The sequence below is a fragment of the Stigmatopora argus genome, chromosome 2, assembly GCF_051989625.1.
Source record: "Stigmatopora argus isolate UIUO_Sarg chromosome 2, RoL_Sarg_1.0, whole genome shotgun sequence".
Classification (NCBI taxonomy): domain Eukaryota; kingdom Metazoa; phylum Chordata; class Actinopteri; order Syngnathiformes; family Syngnathidae; genus Stigmatopora; species Stigmatopora argus.
The window spans coordinates 880,263-905,000 of NC_135388.1; the positions used below are offsets into that span (position 1 = coordinate 880,263).

General features: G+C 42.6%; 1 protein-coding gene across 1 annotated transcript in view; it reads right to left on the reverse strand.

Annotated features, from left to right (window-relative positions):
* The window catches only part of LOC144089030 (neural-cadherin), a 218,647-nt gene that overhangs the window by 74,776 nt on the left and 119,133 nt on the right, over positions 1-24,738 (reverse strand). Inside the window, exons 17-25 of the mRNA XM_077619838.1 lie at positions 22,568-22,688; positions 20,878-21,040; positions 19,498-19,962; positions 16,110-16,301; positions 14,902-15,093; positions 13,626-14,069; positions 12,961-13,291; positions 11,576-11,669; positions 6,912-7,096 (exon numbers count right to left, since the gene is read on the reverse strand). Coding sequence (XP_077475964.1) covers positions 6,912-7,096; positions 11,576-11,669; positions 12,961-13,291; positions 13,626-14,069; positions 14,902-15,093; positions 16,110-16,301; positions 19,498-19,962; positions 20,878-21,040; positions 22,568-22,688 — 2,187 coding nt within the window. The remainder of the gene's footprint in view (positions 1-6,911; positions 7,097-11,575; positions 11,670-12,960; positions 13,292-13,625; positions 14,070-14,901; positions 15,094-16,109; positions 16,302-19,497; positions 19,963-20,877; positions 21,041-22,567; positions 22,689-24,738) is intronic.

A 24,738-nucleotide genomic window follows, 5' to 3' on the forward strand; every position in this document is an offset into this window, starting at 1 on the left:
GATCTCCATCCATCCAGAGACCCATCCATCCATGAATATCTATCTGGGCATCCATCTATCTGTCAATATCTGTATCTCCATCAATACATCCCTACCTCCCTCCCTCCCTCCCTCCATCCATCCATCCATCCATCATCCATCAATATCTATTTAGGCATCCATCTATTTATCTCTATCTCCATCCCTCCATCCATAAATCCCTTCCTACCTCACCCCTTCCTCCCACCCTCCCTCTATCTGCATCCATCAATATATATCTGGGCATCCATCTATCTACCAATATCTCAATCAGGATCCATATCTCCATCCATCCATTCCTCCTTCCCTCCCTCCCTCCATCCATCTATCAATATGTCTATCTCCATCCATCCATCCATCCCTCCATCCATTAATATCTATCTGGGCATCATCTATTTATCAATATCTCCATCCCGATCCATCCCTCCATCCATCCTTCCATCCATCCATCCATCCCTCCCTCCATCTATCAATATCTCTATCTGCATCCATCATCCCTACATATCTCCATCCCTCTATCCATCCATACATCCATCCCTCTATCATCCATCAATATCTATTTAGGCATCCATCTATTTATCTCTATCTCCATCCATCCATAAATCCCTCCCTGCCTCCCTCCATCCATATATCTATCTGCATCCATCAGCTATCCCTCCATCCTTCCCTTCATCCATTAATATCTATTAACATCTATCAATATCTCCATCCTGATCCATCCATCCGTCCTTCCATCCATCCATCCATCCCTTCCTCCCTCCATCCATCTATTAGTATCTCTATCTGCATCCATCCATATTTCCACCCCCATCCATCGATACATCCCTCCATCATCCATCAATATCTATTTAGGCATCCATCTATTTATCAATAGCTCCATCCCAATCCAACCCTCCATCAATCCTTCCCTCCCTCCCTCCCTCCACCCATCTAGTATTAATATCTCTATCTGATTCCATCATCCATCCATAGCTCCATCAATATCTCGATCCCCGATCCATCCCTCCTTCCCTCCCTCTCTTCCTCCATCCATCCACCCAGACATCACTCCACCAATCAATATCTATTTAAGCATCCATCTAATTATCCATATCTCCATCCTTTATCCATTCAGCCATCCCTCCATACATACATCCCTCCACCAATCAATATCTATCTGGGCATCCATCTATTTATCAATATCTCCATCCCTCCATCCTCCATCTATCAATATCTCAATCCACATCCATGATCTACTCGTATCTCTTTCTCCATCCCTCTATCTCCCTCCATCCACCACAAACAGTTAACGCTCCCCCACCCCGCAAAGCGACGGCACCCCCGGCGCCGCATCCGTCCACTTATCCCACGCGCCTCTTGTTCAATCATCCGTCAGCCCTCCACGCACAGCCACGGGCCTCAAGAGAGGACGTTAAAAAAGAAGGTCGGGGGCGAGCGGCGAGCAGCGAGCTGACGCCGGAGCTCAACGTCGGCTCTCGTCCGTCCGTCTGTCCGTCCATCCAGACGCGACACGGAGACGGTCGGGAGTAAAGTGGGCCGCGGGGGGGAAAAAGCGGGTAAGTCCTAACGCTCTGTGACAGCCTCTCCACCTGGCGCACTTCCAAAAACGCTGCGCTAACCCGAGCGCATCTGAATACAACCACATGTGTCAAAGTGGCGGCCCGGGGGCCAAATCTGGCCCGCCGCATCATTTCGTGTGGCCCGGGAAAGTCAATGATGAGTGCCGACTTTCTGTTTTAGGATCAAATTCAAATGAAGAGTATAGATGCATATTAAATTTCCTGATTTTCCCGCTTTTAAATCAATAATTGTTATTTTTTAATCCATTTGTTCAGTGTTTTTAGATCAAAAATCATTTTGTAAAATCTAAAAATATATTAAAAAAAAGTTAAAATAAACATTGTTTTAGATCTATAAAAACGGAATATTCAGGGCTTTTAATCCAGTTCTTTTAATCATTTAAAAAAAAAAAAATTCTAAATATTATATCTAAAATGGTCCAATGTATACTAAATTTCCTGATTTTCCCCCTTTTAAATCAATAATTGTCATTTTTTAATATTTTTTTCTGTGTTTTTAGTTCAAAAATCATTTTGTAAAATCTACAAATATATTTTAAAAAAGCTCAAATAAACATTGTTTTAGATCTATAAAAAACGGAATATTCAGGGCATCTAATCCAGTTCATTTACATATATATACATATATATATATATATATATATATATATATATATATATATATATATATATATATATATATATATATATATATATGTATACATATATATATATGTATGTATATATATGTATGTATGTGTATATATATATATATATATATATATATATATATATATATATATGTATATATATATATATATATATATATATATATATATAAAAATGAATTTGAAATGGCTGAGGAGGCTGAGGACTTTGTTTTTGAAGACTGCCGAGGTTTTGAAAGGCGTCTTGAAAGAGTTGCCAAGTACTCGACGGAACAACAAGGATGAAAGTGACTTGAACGGCCGCTCCAGTTGATTGGCTCGCCAAACGCCGATTGGATTGAAGAGTCCAATCAACTCCAGAAAGACAGACGCGCAAATCAATCGGAGATGCAAAATGTCAACGCTAAAAGGCCTGAAGTAGACTCGCCGCATTTGTATGAACGGCTTGCGCTGATCCAATCAAGAGACCGGCACAAAATGGCCGTCCCCAAACAAAAGCAAGGACTTTTTAATCATGGTTTCTTTATCATGTTAACATTTTCAACCGGAGATCTTTTCTTTTGAAGGTTCTTGGTCTGATCTTGGACCTGATTGCCAAAGAACTGGATCTAATAGGTCTCAGTGATTCCCGATTTAAGGTCTACTATGTTGTCTATGGTAGTCTACGTTGTGGGCGTCGGCATATTCAAGTTTTTCACCTGATATAGACTCAATTGAGTACTGTCACTGCACTCTATGTAAAATGCCGTAACACTGCCCAATCCATCTCAATAATAATAATGTCACATCCCAAAATATGCATGCTAGACTACGTGTATGCTAACTTATTCCTAGCTATGAGCGCTTGGTTGTTTGTGTCTTTGTGCCCAGCGATTGGCTGTTCGTCAATTTGGGGTGGGTTGTTCTCGCTGTGTGGCGTTTGGATGTTCTCCTGGGGCTTGCGTGGCTTTTCTACGGGTACCCCGCTTCCCCCCACATCCACAAAACATGCCCGCTAGGCTAATTTAGCACGTTATATTGGCTCCAGCTATAAGTGATTGGCTGGTGTCCTCCACATGATGCCCGTAGTCAGCTGGGAGAGGCTCCAGCACCCCCCACGGCCCTCGTGAAGATACGCGGTTCAGAAAATGAATCAATGGAGAAAAAAAATACATATTTTGCAAAAACGGTGACCCGGTGGATGAGTGTTTAGCGCGTCTGCCTCACAGTTCTGGGGTCGAGGGTTCGATAATCGTTTGGTCCTCACTGTATGGAGTTTGGATGTTCTCCCGGGGCTTGCGTGGCTTTTCTACGGGTACTCCACTTTCCCCCTACATTCACAAAACATGCACTCTAGGCTAGTTTAGCACAATATATTGGCCCCAGCTATGAGTGATTGGTTTGTCTCCCTGATTGCCTAGTGTCCCACGCCTGGTGCTCGTAGTCAGCTGGGATAGGCTCCAGCACCCTCCGCGGGCCTTGTGAGGATAAGCTGTTCAGAAAATGAATCGATTGAAAAAAAAAACATGCACGCTAGGCTAATTTAGCACGGTATAGTATGAGTGATTGCTTGTTTGTCTCCATGATTGGCTAGTGTCCCCTGTATGGTGACCATAGTCAGTTGGGAGAGGCTCCAGCACCCCCCACGGCCCTCGTAGGGATAAGCCATGGGTGTCAGACTCGGGTTGGTTCGTGGGCCACTTTAACATCAACTTGATTTCACGTGGGCCGGACCATTTTAGATATATTTAGATATTTTTTTTTTATAAATGGATCAAAAGAACTAGATTAAAAGCCCTCAATATTCCGTTTTTAAAGATCTAAAACAATGTTTATTTTAGCTTTTTTTTGTATATATTTTTAGATTTTACAAAACAATTTTTGAACTAAAAACACAGAAAAATTGATTAAAAAATGACAATTATTGATTTAAAAGGGGCAAAATCAGGAAATTTAATATACATCTATACTCTTCATTTGAATTTGATCCTAAAACAGAAAGTCGGCACTCATCATTGACTTTCCCGGGCCGCACAAAATGATGCGGCGGGCCAGATTTGGCCCCCGGGCCGCCACTTTGACACATGTCCGATAAGCGGTTCAAAAAATGAATGAACGGTAGCCGTGTGTCTCTTTTCAGGTCTTTGACGGACACGCATGACCGGCAAAAAAATCACGCGGCGGACTGAAATTGTCCGGTTGGGTTCCGAGCGTTCGCTCCCCACGCCTGAAAGAACTTCATCGTTTCGGCCCCGCCGAGAGCGGCAGCGATGAAATGAGCGCACAAGATATTTTCCCAATTTCTCCGGCGTATCGATCCCGCTTCGCTTCGCCTCGCCGGGAGGGAGGGAGAAAAAAATAATATTTGGGCAATATCTCACTTGACCGTGCCGCCTTTTAAAGGTCAAAACACTCGACGGGAACACTTCATCAAGTCGGCCGGGGAGCTTTGGTGGACTCTCCGGGACTTTGGGCTTTTTAACAAAGCGGCGCCGATGTCGGGGGGGCGTGGCCCATCCGTGGCGTGCGGATATTAAATTTCTGCATTTGTTCCCGGGAATAGGATTTAAAACGTGAAGCCGCAAGGTCGCTCGGTCCGGAATATTTTCATAAGGACGTGGCGTGTTGACAGCCAATCGATGAGAGCGTTTATTATTGCGCCGTTCGCGCTTTCACCTGCGGGTGACCTCACAGTCGAAGCTGTTTATCTCGTGCTATTGCTAAAATTTTGTCGTGTTTTTGGAGGGAAAACTATGCAACGTCAACTATTCCACCTTCCGACTTTAAAAAAGTTTACCGTGTTTTCACGACTATAAGGCGCACATAAAAGTCTTAAATTTTCTCCAAAATAGACAGGGCGCCTTATAATCCAGTGCGTCTTGTATATGGACCAATACTAAAATTTTTATCATGATAAAATAGAATAAATCAGTCGATAGGGCAACTACGGCAAGCAGACTACTATTTTCCCGTAGATAAAGTACTGCACAGTGACTGCTGGGATATGTAGTTTTTTTTGTCAATACACCCAATGGATTGTGGCCTGTATACATCGACATCAACACAGCTTTACGAAGCATGGAAGGCAGCGTTGGAATAGTTACGCTAGCGACTAGCTAGCTACTATTGGCGAATGGATTGTGGCCGCCTGGACGAACATATAAAACTCAGCATTTTCGATGACTCATTTGGACAATTGTTCAATTCGGACACAGAAAATGAGGACTTTGATGGATTTGTGGGTGATGATGACGTGAGTACGTTGTAAAATGTCTAAATAGAGTACAACCCAACTCAGTTTTGCTCCTGTTTCCTTTTTAAAAACGTGTTTTAGCGTGTGTCCGTATGTTTAAGCTGGTGTATGTTTTGCCATGCCTGGCTGCGCCTTTAAATACGGTGCGTCCTTTGTGTGTGTAGAATACAGAAATAGCACTCCTTATTGACACTGCGGCTAAAAATATGATGCGCCGAATAGTCGTGAAAATACGGTAGGTAATTTTCCATTTGGCTTCTGAAATTCCCGCTTTACCTTATCAAATGTTTAACATTATCCCAAAAAAGCTAGCGGTACGGTGGTTAGCACGATGGTTAGGACGCTCGTTCACTCCCATCTGGGCTAAAGCATGGATTTGTGGATTTTCTAAGGGTCATCTAGTTTCGTCCTACATCCCAAAAATGCCGGTGCAATTGAAATTGTCGATTGCCATCGCAATTGGGGACTGGGATAGGCTCCAGCACCCCCCACCAACACGACCCTTTGGAGGATAAGTAGCTAGGAAGACTATTTGACACCGAGCGTACGGAAAAGCCACGCAGGAAAACCCAAGCAAACGCCATGTGGGAAGGCGCGAGCCGAATAGGGATATCAAACCTCCATCTTAGAACTGTGAGACAAACGTACTAACCACTGTTCCCACGTGTCGCCAGATAAGAAATGCTTTCTTTCCTTCCTTCCTTCCTTCGTGCCACCACCTCCTCTCCTCCTCCTCCTCCTCTTCCTCCTCTTTAGAATATTTTATTTCAATATGTGAAAGATGTTAAAAGCCCCTCAGCCATGTCCTATTTCTCACAGGCAAATGTAAAGTAGAAGAGACGGGGGAAGCCAGGTAAGGAAGCCAGCAAAGCCAGCAAAGCCAGCGAAGCCAGCGAAGCCAAACTTTGTTTGGGCTGAGAACGACATAGCTGTCAAACTCGGTCAAATCTTCCCCTTACAGTAATCCCTCCAATATCACGGCTTCAACTTTCGCGCTTTCACTACATCGCAGATTTTTTTCTAGGGAATTTTCTTTTTCTTTTTCAGCACTAATTAAAAATAATAGCCTAAGCCACTCCCCTTTCCTCCACTTGCCACTATAACTCAGCACGAATATATATATATTATATATATATATATATAATTTGTTTTAAAGTTTATAAAAATGGGAAAATCCATGCTGAAATTCAAGCGGAAGCCAATCCCCCTTTTCTCCACTTACTTTACTACTAGAACTCAGCACTAATTAAAAAAATAAATAAAATAAAAAAGTAATATTTTTTTCCAAGTTCAGAAAAATGTGAAAATTCATGCTGAAACTCAAGCGTAAGCCACTCCCCTTTCCTCCACTTGCTACTAGAAATCAGCACTATTTTAAAAATATATATATATTTATGATCAAAAAACGTATAAAATAATTTAGGGTGGTCTTACCGGCGAGGCGAAGCGATGCCGAGTTGTGTATGGCGTCGTCCGGCAGCTCTCGAACGCGCACCGTCACCGCCGAGACGGCGTCGGGCCACACGCCGTCCGAGACGCGCACCCGGAAGTGGTAGTCGCCGGACGGGGTGTTTTCCTTGATGATCACGAAGCCTGTGCGCTTGTTCAAGATGAAATAACTGGAAAAAATACAAGCAAAAAATGTTTAAAAATTCGTAAAACATGACAGAAAATGTTGCTAATTTTTGCGGCATCTGGCAAAAAAGATATTTTTATACAGTAATACCTTGAGATACGAGGTTAATGTGTTTTGGGACCGAGCTCATATGTCATTTTACTCGTATCTCAAATCAATTATTTTCCCATAGATCAAGGGTGTCACACTCGGGTTGGTTCGCAGTCCGTGTTAACGTCAAATCGACTATGTGGGGCGGACCATTTTAGATATAATATTTAGATTTTTTTTAAATAAATTGATTAAAAGAACTGGATTAAAATCCCTGAATATTCTGTTTTTTATAGATCTAAAACAATGTTTATTTTAACTTTTTTTAAATATATTTTGAGATTTTACAAAATGATTTTTGAACTAAAAACAGAAAAAATGGATTAAAAAATGACAATTATTGATTTAAAAGGGGGAAAATCAGAAAATATGATATACATCTGTAATCTTCATTTGAATTTGATCCTAAAACAGAAAGTCGGCACTCATCATTTACTTTTCCGGGGCGCACAAAATGATACGGTGGGCCAGATTTGACCTTTGACCTCATGCGGACGGCGTGATCTTTGACCTGATGCGGAAGATGTGTTGCCTGATAGAATAGAAAGACTAAAGCACAGGTGTCAAAGTGGCGGCCCGGGGGCCAAATCTGGCCCGCCGCATCATTTTGTGCGGCCCGAGAAAGTAAATCATCAGTGTTGACTTTCTGTTTAAGGATCAAATTCCAAAGAAGAGTATAGATGTATATTAAATTTCCTGATTTTCTCCCTTTTAAATCAATAATTATCATTTTTTAATCATTTTTTCTGTGTTTTTAGTTCAAAAATCATGTTGTAAAATCTAAAAATATATTTTTAAAAAAGCTAAAATAAACATTGTTTTATATCTATAAAAAACTGAATATTTAGGAATTTTAATCCAGTTCTTTTAATCCATTTATTAAAAAAATCTAAATATTATATCTATAATGGTCCGATGTATATTAAATTTCCTGATTTTCCCCCATTTAAATCAATAATTGTCATTTTTTAATCCATTTTTTTCTGTCTTTTAGTTCAAAAATCATTTTATAAAATCTAAAAATATATTTAAAAAAGCTCAAATAAACATTGTTTTAGATCTATTAAAAAACTGAATATTCAGAGATTTTAATCCAGTTATTCTAATCCATTTATAAAAAAATATCTAAAAATTATATCTAAAATGGTCTGGCCCACATAAAATCAAGTTGACGTTAAAGCGGCCCGCGAACCAACCCGAGTTTGACACCCTTGCTCTAATGAGTCTTTTTTCATCCGTTTGTTTGCTTTTCCACATTTAAAAAAAACGTGTCCGGAAGGTTGATAAACACAAGGGGGAGGAGCCTTTCACCCCCGAGCGTCGGGACGGATTGGTCGCCACGTGGCGCGCCGACGTGTCGGTTCGGGCAAAGCGTGACCTTTTCCCCCCCCAAACGAGTCCGACGTCCCGGAGACGCTCGGCGCGCCGAGCAATTAAGGACGGACTGCCGCCCGGGAAAGGTCTCTAGGGGGCGCCGCGGGTCAGCGCGCCCCTCGTCCAATTACGGGACGGATGCTCGCGCTCATAAATTAAAGGCGGCGGCGGCGGCGACGAGCGGGGCGTGATGGGAAACGTTGAGACAAGGTCAAGGCGGCGCCGTCGTGCGGGGAAACTGATGAGCGCGGCGCCACGCGCCGTCTCTTTAAGGATGCTTTTTAATCTTTAAAAACACACCTTTTACTCCCCTGTGTGTGTGTGTGTGTGTGTGTGTGGAGGCGCTCTTAATTAAAGTCATCAACTGTAATCAAAGTCTACAGGGAGACGTGTGTGTGTGTGTGTGTGTGTGTGTGTGTGTGTGTGTGTGTGTGTGTGTGTGTGTGTGTGTGTGTAAGTTTGTGTGTGTGTAGGTGTGGACACAGAAAGACACTCCAATGGACAATTCAAATAGAGTGCTACCTCTACTTAGGAAATTAATTGCGTCCGGAAATGGTTGACGTAGAGGTCCACCCATATGGGTGTTCGGGTTTGATACCCATTATTCGGAGTTAAAACGAGGCCCGGAACCGATATTTGGAGCCGATGTTCGTTTGCCGTAAAACACAGGTGTCAAAAGTGGCGGCCCGGGGGCCAAATCTGGCCCAGCGCATCATTTTGTGCGGCCCAAGTAAGTAAATGATGAGTGGCGACTTTCTGTTTTAGGATCAAATTCAAATGAAGAGTATAGATGTATATTACATTTCCTGATTTTACCCCTTTTAAATCAATCATTGTCATTTTTTAATCCATTTTTTTCTGGGCAGAAGTAGACAAAGGACTACTAATCATAGCTAGAGTTAGCCTAGCATGCTTCTTTTTGGGAGGTGGGGAGAATCTGGAGTACCCGGAGAAAACCCACGCAACCCCAGAGAGAACCCGCAAAATCCAAAGAGTGAGGACCCGCCTGGGATCGAACCCTCGACCCTAGAACTGTGAGGGCGACGCGCTAACCACTGAAGCTGTACTTCATTAAATCCAACAAAAATAAATTTAAAAAAATGATGAGAAATGATGAGAAATGATGAGAAATGATGAAAAATGATGAGAAATGATGAAAAATGATGACAAACGATGACAAACGATGAAAAACGATGAAAAACGATGAAAAAAATTGATGAAAAATGCTGATAAAAATTATGAAAAATGAGAAAAATGATTAAAAAATGATGACAAATGATCATAGAAGCAGTCTCGCGTTCACCACACAACAACAACATGATGCAAAAGGAGGATTCCTGATTCTCGATTCCCACGACGTCAAATAAAAGTGTCGCACCCCGCCAAAGTAAAAGCCAGCAAGGGAGGGAGGTGTTAACGAGGCTTTAAAGTCCAACGACATCCTCCTCCGACCGACCGACCGAGCGACCGAGCGACCTGCCGTCGGTGGGATCAAATAGGAAAAGGGATGAAAACACTCCATCGCGCTTTTACGATGTCTTTTATGCCCCGTTTTAGTGTGGACTTCATTCCCCGCCGTGAATCAACGTCCCCGCGGGACCATGATGGACGGAGGCTTTACAAAGCGCTCAGGTTGGGCTTCTACGTCCCCTCCTCAGGTAATTAGTTTGTCCAACTCATCGCCTGCCTGCCGTCGACAGCCATCGCCATCCAATTTTTTTCTGAGACGACTTGCGAACGTTCATTTTTCCGGGGCGTTGTTCAATAAAATCAACGAGAGGGAACCTTAAATGAAGTGGATGGATGCCCAAATGACCCAAAATGAACAGGAAGTACCAGGAAATGACGCAAAATGAACAGGAAGTACCAGGAAATGCCCCAAAATGAACAGGAAGTATCAAGAAATGCCCCAAAATGAACAGGAAGTAACAGGAAATGCCCCAAAATGAACAGAAAGTACCAGGAAATGCCTCAAAACGAACAGGAAGTACTGGGAAATGACCCAAAACGAACAGAGTCCAGGAAATGACGCAAAATGAACAGGAAGTACCAGGAAATGCCCCAAAATGAACAGGAAGTATAAAGAAATGCCCCAAAAAGAACAGGAAGTAACAGGAAATGCCCCAAAATGAACATGAAGTACCAGGAAATGCCCCCAAATGAACAGAAAGGAGCAGGAAATGATGCAAAATGAACAGGAAGTATCAAGAAATGCCCCAAAATGAACAGGAAGTCCCCAGCAAACAGGAAGAAACCCAAGAAATTCTCCCGGGAATCCTCATTTTTCAGTGCCAATGACGGCACTCGACGTCCAATCTATTTTGAGGACCGCTCACTCGCCTCTCCCAGTCAAAATGGATTGGACGCCAAGCGCCGATGGCTAAAACGACATATCTAAAATGAATGAGATGTCTCGCGCCGTCAATGGTGGAAATCCTCCACATGGGAAATTCACGAGGAAGGTTTAAAGTGACAGCCGGCTTTTACGTCCAGTCATAAAAATAAAAGGAGGTGGGAGGGAAGTGTCACAATAAAAGCTGGCGACATCATGAACAGGAAAAAAAAAACGGTTTCCAATCGTCACACAGCTAGAAAAGTTAGTAAAAACCAGTTTATGGACAAATAAAAGCCGTGTTGACTGTTGCTGCTCTCTCAATCACCTTCATAGCATGTGTAAAGTCCAAATATAAAAAAAAATAAGTATGAGCTCCTATTTAGTCTTATTTTGATATAGCGGTTTGTGCGGCGGCCTCGCAGCCCAGGGGTCCTTGGGTTCGATCCCTGGTCTGTCTTCCCGTCTGGAATTTGCACATGGGATTTCGTCAGGTTCCTCCCACATCCCAAAACAAGCATGCTAGGCTAACTGTATGCTAATTTGTCCCTAGCTATGACTGATTGTCAGCTGGATTTTAACCAAACTGTTTCGGCGACCAATCCTCAACGCGGAATGGCAAATTCGTGTATAAAGTTTATATTTAAAAATGAAATGAGGACTTACGTGGGTGCATTTCCCTCAAAAGTGTACGTCTTGTTGTCCCAGTCGTCCGGGTCGGGCGCGTAAACTTTTCCCAGTACGGTAGTGGGCATGCGACCTGAAAATATAAATAAATAAATAAATAAATAAATACATAAATAAATAAATTACGACTAGGTCCGGTTTTAATTGGCTCACGGCAAAACAATCACTGAATATGGCCCCAAAAGAAGCTTAAGTTGAGTCTACATTCTGTTGCATTTTTCAGATTTAACACTATAGAATGGACTTTAAAAAATGTCTCTCTATTTTTCCATTTATTGTAGAATTAAAGTATTTGTTTCAGCTAATAAAATTATAGTGAAAATAATCAAATGTGATGAATTGACCGCAAAAGTAAAAAAAAATGATCTTGATTTTTTTGAGTCAGGGGATTTTTTGGGGGGTTCCGCAAAGTGGTATGAATATAAATACTACCACTGTTAAGCGGTTTTAACAGTTTTAATAAAATTATATAAAAATAATCAAATGTGATCAAGTGACCGCAAAAGTAAAAAAAAAATGGATCTCGATTTTTTTTGAGTCAGGGGATTTTTTTTTGTTCTGCAGTGTATTTCAGTGGTATGAGTATAAAAATACTACTACTGTCAAGCTGTATTGACATTTTTAATAAAATTCTATCGAAAATAATCAAATGTGATCAATTGACCACAAAAGTAAAAAAAAATTTGACCTTGATTTTTTTGAGTCAGGGGATTTTTTTGGTTTCCGCAATGTGGTATGAATATAAATACTACTAATGTTAAGCTGTTTTAACATTTTTAATAAAATTATATAAAAAATAATCAAATCTGATCAAGTGACTGCAAAAGTTAAAAACAATTTAAAAAAATAGATCTCGATTTTTGGGAGTCAGGGGATTTTTTTGTTTGTTCCGTTTGAATTTCAGTGGTATGAATATAAATAGTACTACTGTCAAGCTGTATTGACATTTTTAATAAAATTATATCGAAAATAATTGAATGTGATCAAATGATCGCAAAAGTTTTAAAAAAATGGATCTCGATTTTTTTGAGTCAGGGGATTTTTTTTGTTTGTTCTGCAAAGTGTATTTCAGTGGTATGCATATAAATACTACTACTGTTAAGCTGTTTAAACATTTTCAATAAAATTATATAAAAAATAATCAAATGTGATCAATTAACAGCAAAAGTAAAAAAAAAATGATCTTGATTTTTTGGAGTCAGGGGATTTTTTCCCCGCCAAGTGTATTTCAGTGCTATGAATATAAATACGACTACTGTCAAGCTATATTAACATTTTTAATCACGATTAATTTCATAGTTAAAGTCAAATTACTGTTTGAAACGAGTGTTAAAATCTCCGTAATTGGCGGTTGGGAAACTGACCTCTGTGCGTGTTGACGAAGATGGTCTTCTCGGCGCCGACGTGGGCGTGGTCGTTGCGGTCGCCCACGGTGACGGTCAGCGTGGCCGTGACCGTGCGGGCGGGTCGCCCGCTGTCGCTCATCACCACGGGGATCAGAAACTCCTTCTGACGCTCGCGGTCCAACGTGTGCAGCGCCGTCAGCGTGGCCGTCCCGTTCAGGTTGTCTTGGAGGCGGAAGTCGTTGCCGTGGCGATAGTCGCCGGGGACGGCGAAGCGGAAAGGACCGCCGTTTTCCGGGGAGTCGCGGTCCCACGCCCGCAGGAGCCGGGACGTCTGGTTCAGGTTGACCACCTGGGGGGGGGAGAAGTGAGATCAGTGTGACCTTTGAGTTGCATTGCCCGATAGAATAGAAAGACTAAAGCACAAGTGTCAAAGTGGCGGCCCGGGGGCCAAATCTGGCCCGCCGCATCATTTTGCGTGGTCCGGGAAAGTCAATCATGAGTGCTGACTTTCTGTTTTTAGGATCAAATTAAAATGAAGAGTATAGATGTATATTAAATTTCCTGATTTTCACCCTTTTAAATCAATAATTGCAATTTTTTAATCCATATTTTCTTTGTTTTTAAATCATTTTGTAAACGGCTCCAATTGCTACAAAAACGAGCCCTAGATTCGGCGAACCCACCTGAGGCCCCGGGAGGTTCTCGTAGACCACCGGCGCGTAGGCGGCTTCAAACTGCGGCCCGTTGTCGTTGACGTCCAGAAGGGGGAGCTCCACGGTGGCGCTGCCCGACAGGGCGGGAACCCCTCGGTCGGTGGCGACGACCACCAGGTGGTGCTGCGCCACCTTCTCCCGGTCCAGAGGCCGGGCCACCGTCAGGACGCCCGACTGGTCCACGGAGAAGAGCCCGTCCGGGTCCGAGTCCGGGGACAGGCTGTAGACCAGCTGGCGGTTCTGGCCAGAGTCCGAGTCGCTTGCCAGCAGGCGGGCCACGCTGGTCCCCACGGGGACGTCCTCTGACAGGGGGCCCAGCGCCAGGAAGTGAGGGATGAAGACGGGGGCGTGGTCGTTGTAGTCCTCCACTTCCACTGAGCAGTGAAGAAGGCTGGAGAAGTCCAAGTCTTCCACCTGAAAATGACAAATCCCAAATACAGCAATTCATCGCATATTAGCCGCCTCCGCATATAAGCCGCACCATTAAAATGGCCTTAAAAGTGGTTGAATTTGACAATTTCTCCCATATAAGCCGCCCCCCTTAAATTGCCCTAAAATGGTTGAATTTGACAATTTCTCGCGTATAAGCCGCACCCTTAAAATGGTTGAATTTGACAATTTCTCGCGTATAAGCCGCACCCTTAAAATTGCCTTAAAATGGTCGAATTTGACAATTTCTCGCATATAAGTCGCACCCTTAAAATTGTCTTAAAATGATTGAATATGACCATTACTCGCATATAAGCCGCACCCTTAAAATGGCCTTAAAATTGTTGAATTTCACAAATTCTCGCGTATTAGCCGCACCCTTAAAATTGCCTTAAAATGGTTGAATTTTACCATTTTTCACGTATTAGCAGCCCCCAGATTGACAATTTTCACCTCCAGATTCATGATTTTAATTGGGAGTACAAATGTGGTACTTTGAAGGAAAAACCCTAACCCGGAGTACTTTTTCTACGGGGAAAATAGTAGAGTCGGGCGGGGGCTGCTTGCCGTAGTTGTGAGAGCTGTAGAGGATGGTGTACCCTATCCACTGATTTATTTGATTTGATCCTGATAACAATTTTAGTATTGGTCCATATATAAGGTGCACTGGCTTATAAGGCGCCCTTTCTATTTTGGAGAAAATTGAAGACTTTTATGTGCGCCTTATAGTCGTGAAAATACGGTATTTCTACTTCCTCAAGCGAACCGAAAAAGACGGATTCCCCGATCCGTAGCCTGTTAGCGTGCGTGCTGGTACCTTGACGGTGAGGTTGAAGCTCTGCTCGCCGTGTCGCTCGTAGTCGAGACGCTTCTTGAGTCGAAGGCTGCCACGCTGCTCGGCCTTGTTGCTCAACATGTAGAACTTTTGCTCCTGGTCTCCGGCCACCACGCTGAAGGTCAGCTGGGCGTTCTCGCCCGTGTCGCGGTCCTCCGCTCGGAGCTCCAAAACCTGCGGGAACACGTTCGCACCTAGTTTTTGGGGGCGCCCTGTAACGACTTTGTGGAAAATACGGTGTGCGACTGCCACATTTTTTGAAAAATAAAAAGTTGGTTATTATTCCTGAACTGTAAATTGAGTGAAATGACAGCTCGGTCAGATACGGTTTAACCCACATGTGTCAAAGTGGCGGCCCGTGGGCCAAATCTGGCACACCTCTTATAAAATAGATTTGACGTTGACTAGTGATAAAAATAAATTAATAGGAGGGTGCATCCATGCCAGAGGAAGATTTTTTGATTTATTGACCTCTTTTGTTTCAATTTCCAGGGCCAGACGTCCAATTCGTTTGAGAAGGGAGTCTGGCAGTGAAGTAGCAAAATTTCACTCACTGCCAAATGCCCCATATTGCTAAAGATTGGACACCCAGAGAAAGAACTTTGAAACGCACACCCCTCCAAATTTATGCTTGAACTAAAACAGCAACAATTTGAAAGCCCTGTTCATAATTGTTAATTAAATTTGAAAACATTTGCTCCCCGTGGCTAAAAATATAACCCCCTAAAAAAGCCACTTCAAAAAATGTCCCTAAAAAGCCATTTCTACACGACAAAAATGATTGACAAGTACTTACGGCTTCCCGATTAAAAACTGTATTTTTTTTTTGTACTATATTCATATTTTATTCACGTTTCTATTCCGGACGAAGTGAATGTTCAGCCGTGTTCCTTTTTTTTTTTCCCCCACAGAGCGCCGAACTCAAAGCGAGCACTTAAAAAGGGAATATAAAAACGGCAGAGTATTTTTCTCGGGGGTGCCGGTGAACCAGGAAGACAAAAAAAAAAACACACAAAAAAATGATACGCCATCGACAATTTCCCATCGCAAGTTTGCCGTTCAATTTTTAATGGCGCTAACTTTTGAGTTTTTTGCTCGTTTGGACCCGAATAAAAGTCGATGGCGCCTTTCACGCGGGTGAAAACAACGAAGGACGGCGTTATGGCGTCGTCGAGGGCGCCGGAGCTCACCTCGGCGTTGGGCTCGGCGTTCTCGGAAATTCTGGCCAGGCAGGCGCGTTCCAGGAACCTGGGCGCGTGGTCGTTGACGTCGGTGATCTGAATGGTCGCCGTGGCCGTTCCCGCCATGCCTCCGCCGTCTCGGGCCTCCACCACCAACATGTAGGACTCCACTTGCTCCCGGTCCAGGCCCGCCATGGCCACCTAGGTCAAAAGTTCAATTTGAGGACATTTTGAGGACGCCGGAGAAGGAGACAAGGACGAGAACTTTCGTGAGTTGGACAGGAAGAAGACTGGGAAAAAGCTAAAGACGAGATAGGACCAAGATTTCTGGGAGTCTAGACTTAGAGAGAACTGACCGAGATGCAAGCTGAAAAGACCAAGACAATACTGTGCTTTTTTGGAGTCGAAATTTAGATAGGACCAAGATTTCTGGGAGTCTAGAATCAGGCAAAACCAAGACCCCAGTTGACAAGATCAGGACAAGAACGGTCCTTTTTTGGAGTCGAGATTTAGATAGGACCAAATTTTTGGGAGTCTAAACTCAGACCAAATTGAGAAATGCTGTTTTCGTGAGTCGGACAGGAAGAAGATTGGAGAAAACTAAAAACGAGACAGGATCAAGATTTCTGGGAGTCTAGAATCAGACCAAAACAAGACATGCTGTTTTCGTGAGTTGGACAGGAAGAAGACTGGGCAGGGCTAAAAACAAGACAGGACCAAGATTTCTGGCAGTATAAACTCCGACAAAATCGAGACATGCTGCTTTTATGAGTTGGATAGGGAGAAGACTGGAGAAAACTAAAAACTAGACAAGATAGGACCAATATATCTGGGAGTCTAGAATCAGGCAAAACTAAGACGCCAGTTGACAAGATCAAGACCACCAGAGCCTTTTTGGAGTCGAAGATTTAAGCAGGACTGAGATTTATGGTAGTCTAAACTCAGAGAAAATGAAGACACGTACTGCTTTGGTGAGTTAGACACGAAGAAAACTGGGAAAACCTAAAAATGAGACAAGACAGGACCAAGATTTCTGGGAGTCTAAACTCAGACAAAACCGAGATACCAATTGACAAGGTTTTTGGAGTCGAGATTTAGGCAGGATTGAGATTTCTGGGAGTCTAAACTCAGACCAAATCGAGAACTGCTGTTTTTATGAGTTGGACAGGAAGAAGACTGGTGAAAACTAAAAACGAGACAGGAACAAGATTTCTGGGAGTCTAGAATCAGGCAAAACTGAGACTGACAAGATCAAGACCATCAAGGCGTTTTTGGAGTCGAGATTTAGGCAGGACCGAGATTTTTTGGGAGTCTAAACTTGAACAAAATGGAGACACGTACTGCTTTGGTGAGTTAAGACACGAAGAAGACTGGGCAGGGCTAAAAATGAGACAGGACCATGATTTCTTGGAGTCTAGAATCAGGCAAAACTGAGACGCCAGTTGACAAGATCAAGACCATCAAGGCCTTTTTGGAGTCAAGATTAAGGCAGGACCGAGATTTTTTGGGAGTCTAAACTCAGAGCAACTCGAGAAATGCTGTTTTCGAGAGTTGGACAGGAAGAAGACTGAAGAAAGCTAAAAACCAGACAGGATTAAGATTTCTGGGAGTCTAGAATTAGACAAAACCGAGACGCCAGCTGACAAGATCAAGACCATCGAGGCCTTTTTGGAGTCCAGATTTAGGCAGGACTGAGATTTCTGGGAGTCTAAACTCAAGAAAAAAAATCGAGACATGCTGTTTTCGTGAGTTGGACAGGAAGAAGACTGGAGAAAACTAAAAAGGAGACAGGACCAAGATTTTTTTGGAGTCTAGACTTAGACAAAACTGAGACGCCGGTTGACAAGACCAAGACAATACCATGCCTTTTCAGAGTCCAGATTTAGACGGGGCAAGATTCCTAGAAGTGCCGGACAAGTCTAGACCGAGACAAACATCATTGAGACATGGACAAATCTGACATTTTTTGCAGCGAAGACCAATCCGAGATCAAGACTGAATCCAAACGTAGATCTTTCAGGTCTTCAACTTAGCGGACCGACCCTAACAACCAAAACAAAACCTCCTCAGGGACACTTCCTCCCCCAGAGCCGTCCATCCACTCAACCTTTGACCCCAAATCTAGACCAATTGAGCACAGACACTGCACGCTACAAAAAATGTCGTACCAACGGCAGCCAATTTTAAGACTTTTCCTTCAGTCTTTCACTTTAATACTTTCACTAAAACACCAAACTACGCTAACACACATGCCGCTAACCACTTTAGCCATTTTTTTCTCTCACCGCATTTCATTTTTATTGTTAATAAATCCTTTTTATGGCGACTTATTCATGTGTGCGCTTTACGGCGAAGCTTCAAATCTTATTGGACTCGTGGAATGACAATAAAAGGCATTCAATTCCATTCAATTGAATTGAATTGACGAGTAGCATTTTAGCACAAACACTCAACCAATAGAAAAGTCCAAAAATGTAAAACGCACAAACCTTGAAGCGCAGACATAGAATAGAATAAATTAAAATAAGCACCATCATGTGAATTCAGTGCTTTTACTCGAGCAGATGTTTTCCATGTCTTTTAGCCCTTTTTTGGCGTGCCATCCGGATGACGGATTCGGGCAAAAAACGCCACTTTTATGGTCTTTTGGGGATGCAAAAATCATCAATTATATAAAGTAAGAATAAGTAAAAAATAAAAATGTCCTTATGACTTTTTATTCTCTCAAAAAAATAGGGAATTCAAGCTGTATGCTCCATACTTTCCCCCAAAATAAGAATTGGATTAGCCCACAAAATCCGGCAGTCCACGTGCTAACTCGAGGCTCGCGAGCCGCACACGGCTCTCGGCCAAAATTAATGTTTTGTAAATATATATATATATATTTGTAAAATAGATAATTTTTATCCATGTTTTTCTTTTGGTGTTTTTAGGTCAAAAAGCATTTTGTAAAATATAAATATATAAAAATATTTTCAGTTTTCCACTTTAATATTGAATATATATTTTTTGTAAATTGTTTCAATTTGAAATGAAAAACAAATAATTATTAGAGGTTTTCCCTTACTAAGAAAAAAAAGTTCAAATAAACAGTTTTATATCTATAAAAAACTGAATATTTAAGGCTTTTGATCCAGTTCTTATAATCCACTTTAAAAAAAAATTGAAATATGATATCTAAAATGGTCTGGCCCACATGAAACCGAGTTGACGTTATTGCGGCCCGCGAAAAACACCCTTGTTTTAGGTGGTCGTTTTTTTGAGGACCGTGCAACAAATTTCAGAATTTACATGTAAAGTGCTCCTCTACTTACGAAAAATTCAAGTTCCAAAATGACTGAATTTTGTAAGTAGAGGTCCAAAACAAATAATATTTGGCGGTTCCTCCGCTACTCACCGTGACGGTCCCCGTGGCGGGGTTGACGGCGAACATCTCGGAGAAGGCGGGCACACCCCCCGTCTGGGCCAAACCGCCCAGGATGCGGTAGGACAGGACGGCGTTCTGCCCGACCGCCGCGTCGTCCAGGTCGGTGGCCGTCATCTCCATGACGGAGGCGCCGGGCGGCGAGTTCTCGGCCACCCGGCCGCGGCAACCGGGCGCGCAGGTGAAGACGGGCGCGTTGTCGTTGATGTCCCACACGCCGATGATGACGTCGGTGAAGCCGGTCAGGCCCTCGCCGCCCTCGTCGGTGGCCAGGACCACGAAGCGCCAGACGGCGCGCTCCTCGCGGTCCAGGGTGCGTTGGGCGTAGATCTTGCCCGTGGGCTCGTCGATGACGAACTCGCTCTCGGCGCCTTGGCCGTGGAGCGAGTAGCGCAGGGCTTCCTGGTCGGCGTCCTTGTCCGGGTCGGACGCCGTCACCTGTCGCGGTGATAGACGTCAAGATTGACTTTTGACTGGGAGGGGCCAATCGAGCCACAAATAATTCCAGCCAATGAATATGAGTTCATTTTGGGGCATTTTGGGTCTTCCTGTTGATTTCGGGTCAATTCCTGTTGATTTTGGGGCAATTATGGGTCATGTCCTGTTGATTTGGGGACATTTCAGGTGTTTCGGGTCTTCCTGTTGATTTTTGGTCACTTTCTGTTAATTTGGGGGAATTTCCAGGTCATTTCCTGTTTATTTTGGGGCATTTCTGGGTTACCACCTGTTGATTTCGGGGCATTTCAGGCCTTCCTGTTGATTTCCAGTCACGTTCTGCTGATTTTGGGGCATTTCTGGGTGACTTCCTGTTTAATTTTTGGCATTTTTGGTCACGTCCTGTTGATTTTGGGACATTTCAGGTCTTCCTGTTGATTTTCAATCACTTTCTGCTGATTTTTGGGCATTTCCGGGTCACTTCCTGTTGATTTTTAGGAATTTCTGGGTCACCACCTTTTGATTTTGGGGCATTTTGGGTCTTCCTGTTGATTTTCGGTCACTGCTGATTTGGGGGCATTTCCGGGTTACTTCCTGTTTATTTTTGGGTATTCATGGGTCATTTCCTTTTGATTTGGAGCATTTCAGGTCTTTCCGCCGACTGTAGGTAATTTCTGGGTCACTTCCTATTGATTTTGGGGCATTAAAAGTCTTCCTGTTGATTATTGGTCACTTTCTGCTGATTTTGGGGACTTTCTAGGTCACTTCCTGTTGATTTTGGAACATGTACAGGTCCCTTCCTTTTCATTATGGACGAGTTAACATATACACTATTCTAGTGGGGGAAAAATTGCTCGCAATCTGTTTTTTGTTTATTTTAAAAAAATATTTTTTGAATTATGAGTGAGAATTGTGTACCTGGAGGACGAAAACCGGCGAGCCGTCCAGTTCTTCGGTCACGCTGCCGTAATACTCGTTGGCGGTGAAGACGGGCGCTTCGTCGTTCTTGTTGACCACGTTGACGGCCACCGTGGTGTAGTCCTCCCACTTGCCGTCGGAAGCCAGGACGTGCAGTTTATACCTGCAAAGCGTCACATTTCAACTTTGAAAAAACCTTCAGCAAAATGGACTAAATCATTAAATCTTCTTTTAGCCCCCCCTACGAAGGGATTTTTCTTTTTGGGCGGCGGACGCGCCGACGGAAAGCCTCCGTCCGCCGAGTCACGCCGATGAACGAGTCAACTTTGAGTCTCTGGAGTTTGTCCTTGAACTGAACTGGCTTTCATCTGAGAGAAGATTTGGAGGGGGAATAAAAAACCCAGCCAGCTTCTCGGGCGCACCACAAAATGTCAGCCGCATTTGTTTGTCCATTTTCTGGCAGAATATGACAGCGCAGTTTTCAAAAAAAACAAACAATCGTTGCCGCAAAGTTCGGCTCATTTCTCAAAAACGAATGTATATCATTTCCAATGTTTAGATTTTTGTTTACTCCTGCAGAAATACTCAAAATCTCCAGGGAGAAACCTAAAAATGTGTCTGAACTGTCCCTCCAATGCCCAAAATGATGATAATGTGACTTGACATCTACACAAAATGAATCCAAATGCACAATAACTCACCCAAGAACAGGAAGTGACCCACTTTTTATGAGAGATGACCCGATAATGCCCCAGAATCAATGGAAAGTGAGCCCCAAAAACAGGAAGTTACCCATAAAATGTCTCAGAATTATGGGAAAGTGAGTTCAAATTAACAGGAAGTTACCCTTATATGCCAAGTCATGGGAAAGTGAGCCCAAATAAACAGAAAGTTACCCGGTAATTCCTCAAAATTATGGGAAAGTGAGATCAAATAAACAGGAAGTTACATGTTAACGCCCCAGAATAATGGGAAAGTGAGCCTAAATAAACAGGAAGTTGCCCATAAATGACTAAGAGTCATGGGAAAGTGAGCCCAAATAAACAGGAAGTTACCCGGTGATTCCTCAAAATTATGGGAAACTGAGATCAAATTAACAGGAAGTTACCCATTAAGGCCCGAGAATAATGGGAAAGTGAGCTAAAATAAACAGGAAGTTACCCATAAATGCCAGGTCATGGGAAAGTGAGCCTAAATAAACAAGAAGTTATCCATAAATGACTCAAAATCATGGGAAAGTGAATTCAAATAAACAGGAAGTTACCCATAAAATGCATCAGAATCATGGAAAAGCCCAAATAAACAGGAAGTTACCCATTAATACCCCAGAATAATGGGAAAGTGAGCCTAAATAAACAGGAAGTTACCCATGAATGACCCAGAATCATGGGAAAGTGAGCCCAAATAAACAGGAAGTTACCCATAAATGCTCAGAATCATGGAAAAGCGACCCCCAAAAAACAGGAAGTTACCCATTAATGCCCCAGAATAAAGGGAAAGTGAGCCTAAATAAACAGGAAGTTACCCATAAATGACTCAGAATTATGGGAAAGCCCAAATAAACAGGAAGTTACCCATAAATGCCCAAGAGTCATGGGAACGTAAGCTCAAATAAACAGGAAGTTACATGTGAATGCCCCAGAGTCATGAGAAATAAACAGGAAGTTACCCAACGACGACTCCGACCTACCTTTTGTTCTGCTCGTAGTCCAACGGCTGAGCGACAAAGATGGTCCCAACCTCCGGTTCCACGTCAAAAACTCCTCCCGTGTTTCCCGAAGTGATTTGGTAGCGCAGTTTGGCGTTGCCGCCTGCGGGAAAAGAGCACACAACCGTCACCCCGATGGCCGACGTTCGCCGGCGTATCGATTTCCTGAGAGGGAAAAAAATCATTTAAAAAATCCCAGAGGGAAGCTGTCGCCCGACCACCAATCGGCCTGATCGCTCGCCGCTAATGGAGAGCATTATTGCGCGTTAACGAGATGACGCGCCATCAGATAACGGTGTCCATTTCCCGGACAAAAGCCGATGACCGCGGGGGTGACGTTTCAAGATCAATCTATGCAAAGTTTATCTTTCGGCCTAAAAAAAGTGGGAAACACGACAGAAAATTGCAGCTTTAAATGAATCCAAGTGGAAATAAAGCTGGCCGCAATAATGTTGCTAGGACAATTTCAAAATAAAATGGATACAGGAAATGCATTTACATTTAGGGGGATTTCGTAACCTGAAAATTTAATACCTAGAGGTATTCGTAAGTAGAGGTATTCGCAAGTAGAGGTATTCGCAAGTAGAGGTATTCGTAAGTAGAGGTATTCGTAAGTAAAGGTATTCGTAAGTAAAGGTATTCGTAAGTAGAGGCGTTGGTAAGTAGAGGCATTGGTAAGTAGAGGTGTTCGTAAGTAGAGGTATTTGTAAGTAGAGGTATACGTAGGTAGAGGTATTCGTAAGTAGAGGTATACGTAAGTAGAGGTATACGTAGGTAGAGGTATTCGTAAGTAGAGGTATACGTAAGTAGAGGTATTTGTAAGTAGAGGCATACGTAAGTAGAGGTATTCGTAAGCAGAGGTATTTGTAAGTAGAGGTATGACTGTAATTTTGAGGGGCTACTTCCTGTTTGGCTGTTTGGGTCATTTCAAGATGACTTTGTTTATTTTGGGTCACTTCCTGTTAGTTTTGGGGCATTGTTGGAGTTTCAGTCACCAAAATAAGACAAAATAAAATCATTTTGCGCTTCGACTTTGACAGGAAAGCACATTTTTGCGTGCATTGCCGCGTGCATAATCGTTGAATTTGAAGAGCACCTTCAATGGCTTTCATTGTGTTTGCATTCAGGGCCAAGCAGGAAGTTCACACGGCATGCATTAGAGCCAGGATTATTATGACCTTTTATTTCTTTATTTTTATCTCAGCGCTGTTTTAAAAAGGCACAAACAGGTTTAAAAAGCAAATCTGGGCTTGACAAGGTCTGACAGATGCTTTCAGGCGCTAAAGTCTCATCAGCCAGTTTGTTTCTCGCCCGCCAACGTGCATTGGATGGCATATAAATGCTCTGCCTTTTAAACATGTACACGGAACTGCTTTTTCCGAGATGCCCCTGAAGTAAACGGCCAAAAGCAGTTGGACAATTGACCAATCGAGCCAACCAAAGTTTGATTTTTTCATTTTAACCGTATTTACTTGCGAATAAGCCGCACCCTTAAAATAGCCTTAAAATGGTCATATTTGACAATTTCTCGCGTATAAGCCGCCTCCTGATTGACAATTTTCACTTCTATATTCATAATTTTAAAAATTTAATCATCCCAAGTGGTATTTCTGAGATGCTGTATCAATTGAAAGTTCATGATTAGGGTCAATATCATAAGGAAGGTAATAAATGCTAAATATTAAATTATTCAATTTGAAAAAAAGTCTATCTTGATGCTTTTTAATGACAGATGACAATTTTCTTACCTTATTCTAATCTCAAATATCTAAAAAAAATTGCTAGTTCATATTATTGCAATAGTTGTGACTTTCGTCGTGTTAGCCATACGATAATTAGCCGCTAATTAGCATCCAAAAGACTATTCACCCACATATGCAGGGAAAAAATAAGATTAGATCGGAATTAACAAAATAAGCAAAATCTAAATCAAACTGTCTTGAAATTTTACTTGAGTAAGCCATGTTAGCCATATGAAAATTAGCCGCTAATTAGCATCCAAAAGACCTGACACCCGCATATGTAGGGAAAAAATCGGAAGTAGATCGGAAGTGACAAAATAAGAAAAGTCAAAATTAAACCTGTCTTGAAATTTTACTTGAGTGCGCGGTATTAGCCATATGAAAATTAGTCGCTAATTAGCATCCCAAGAC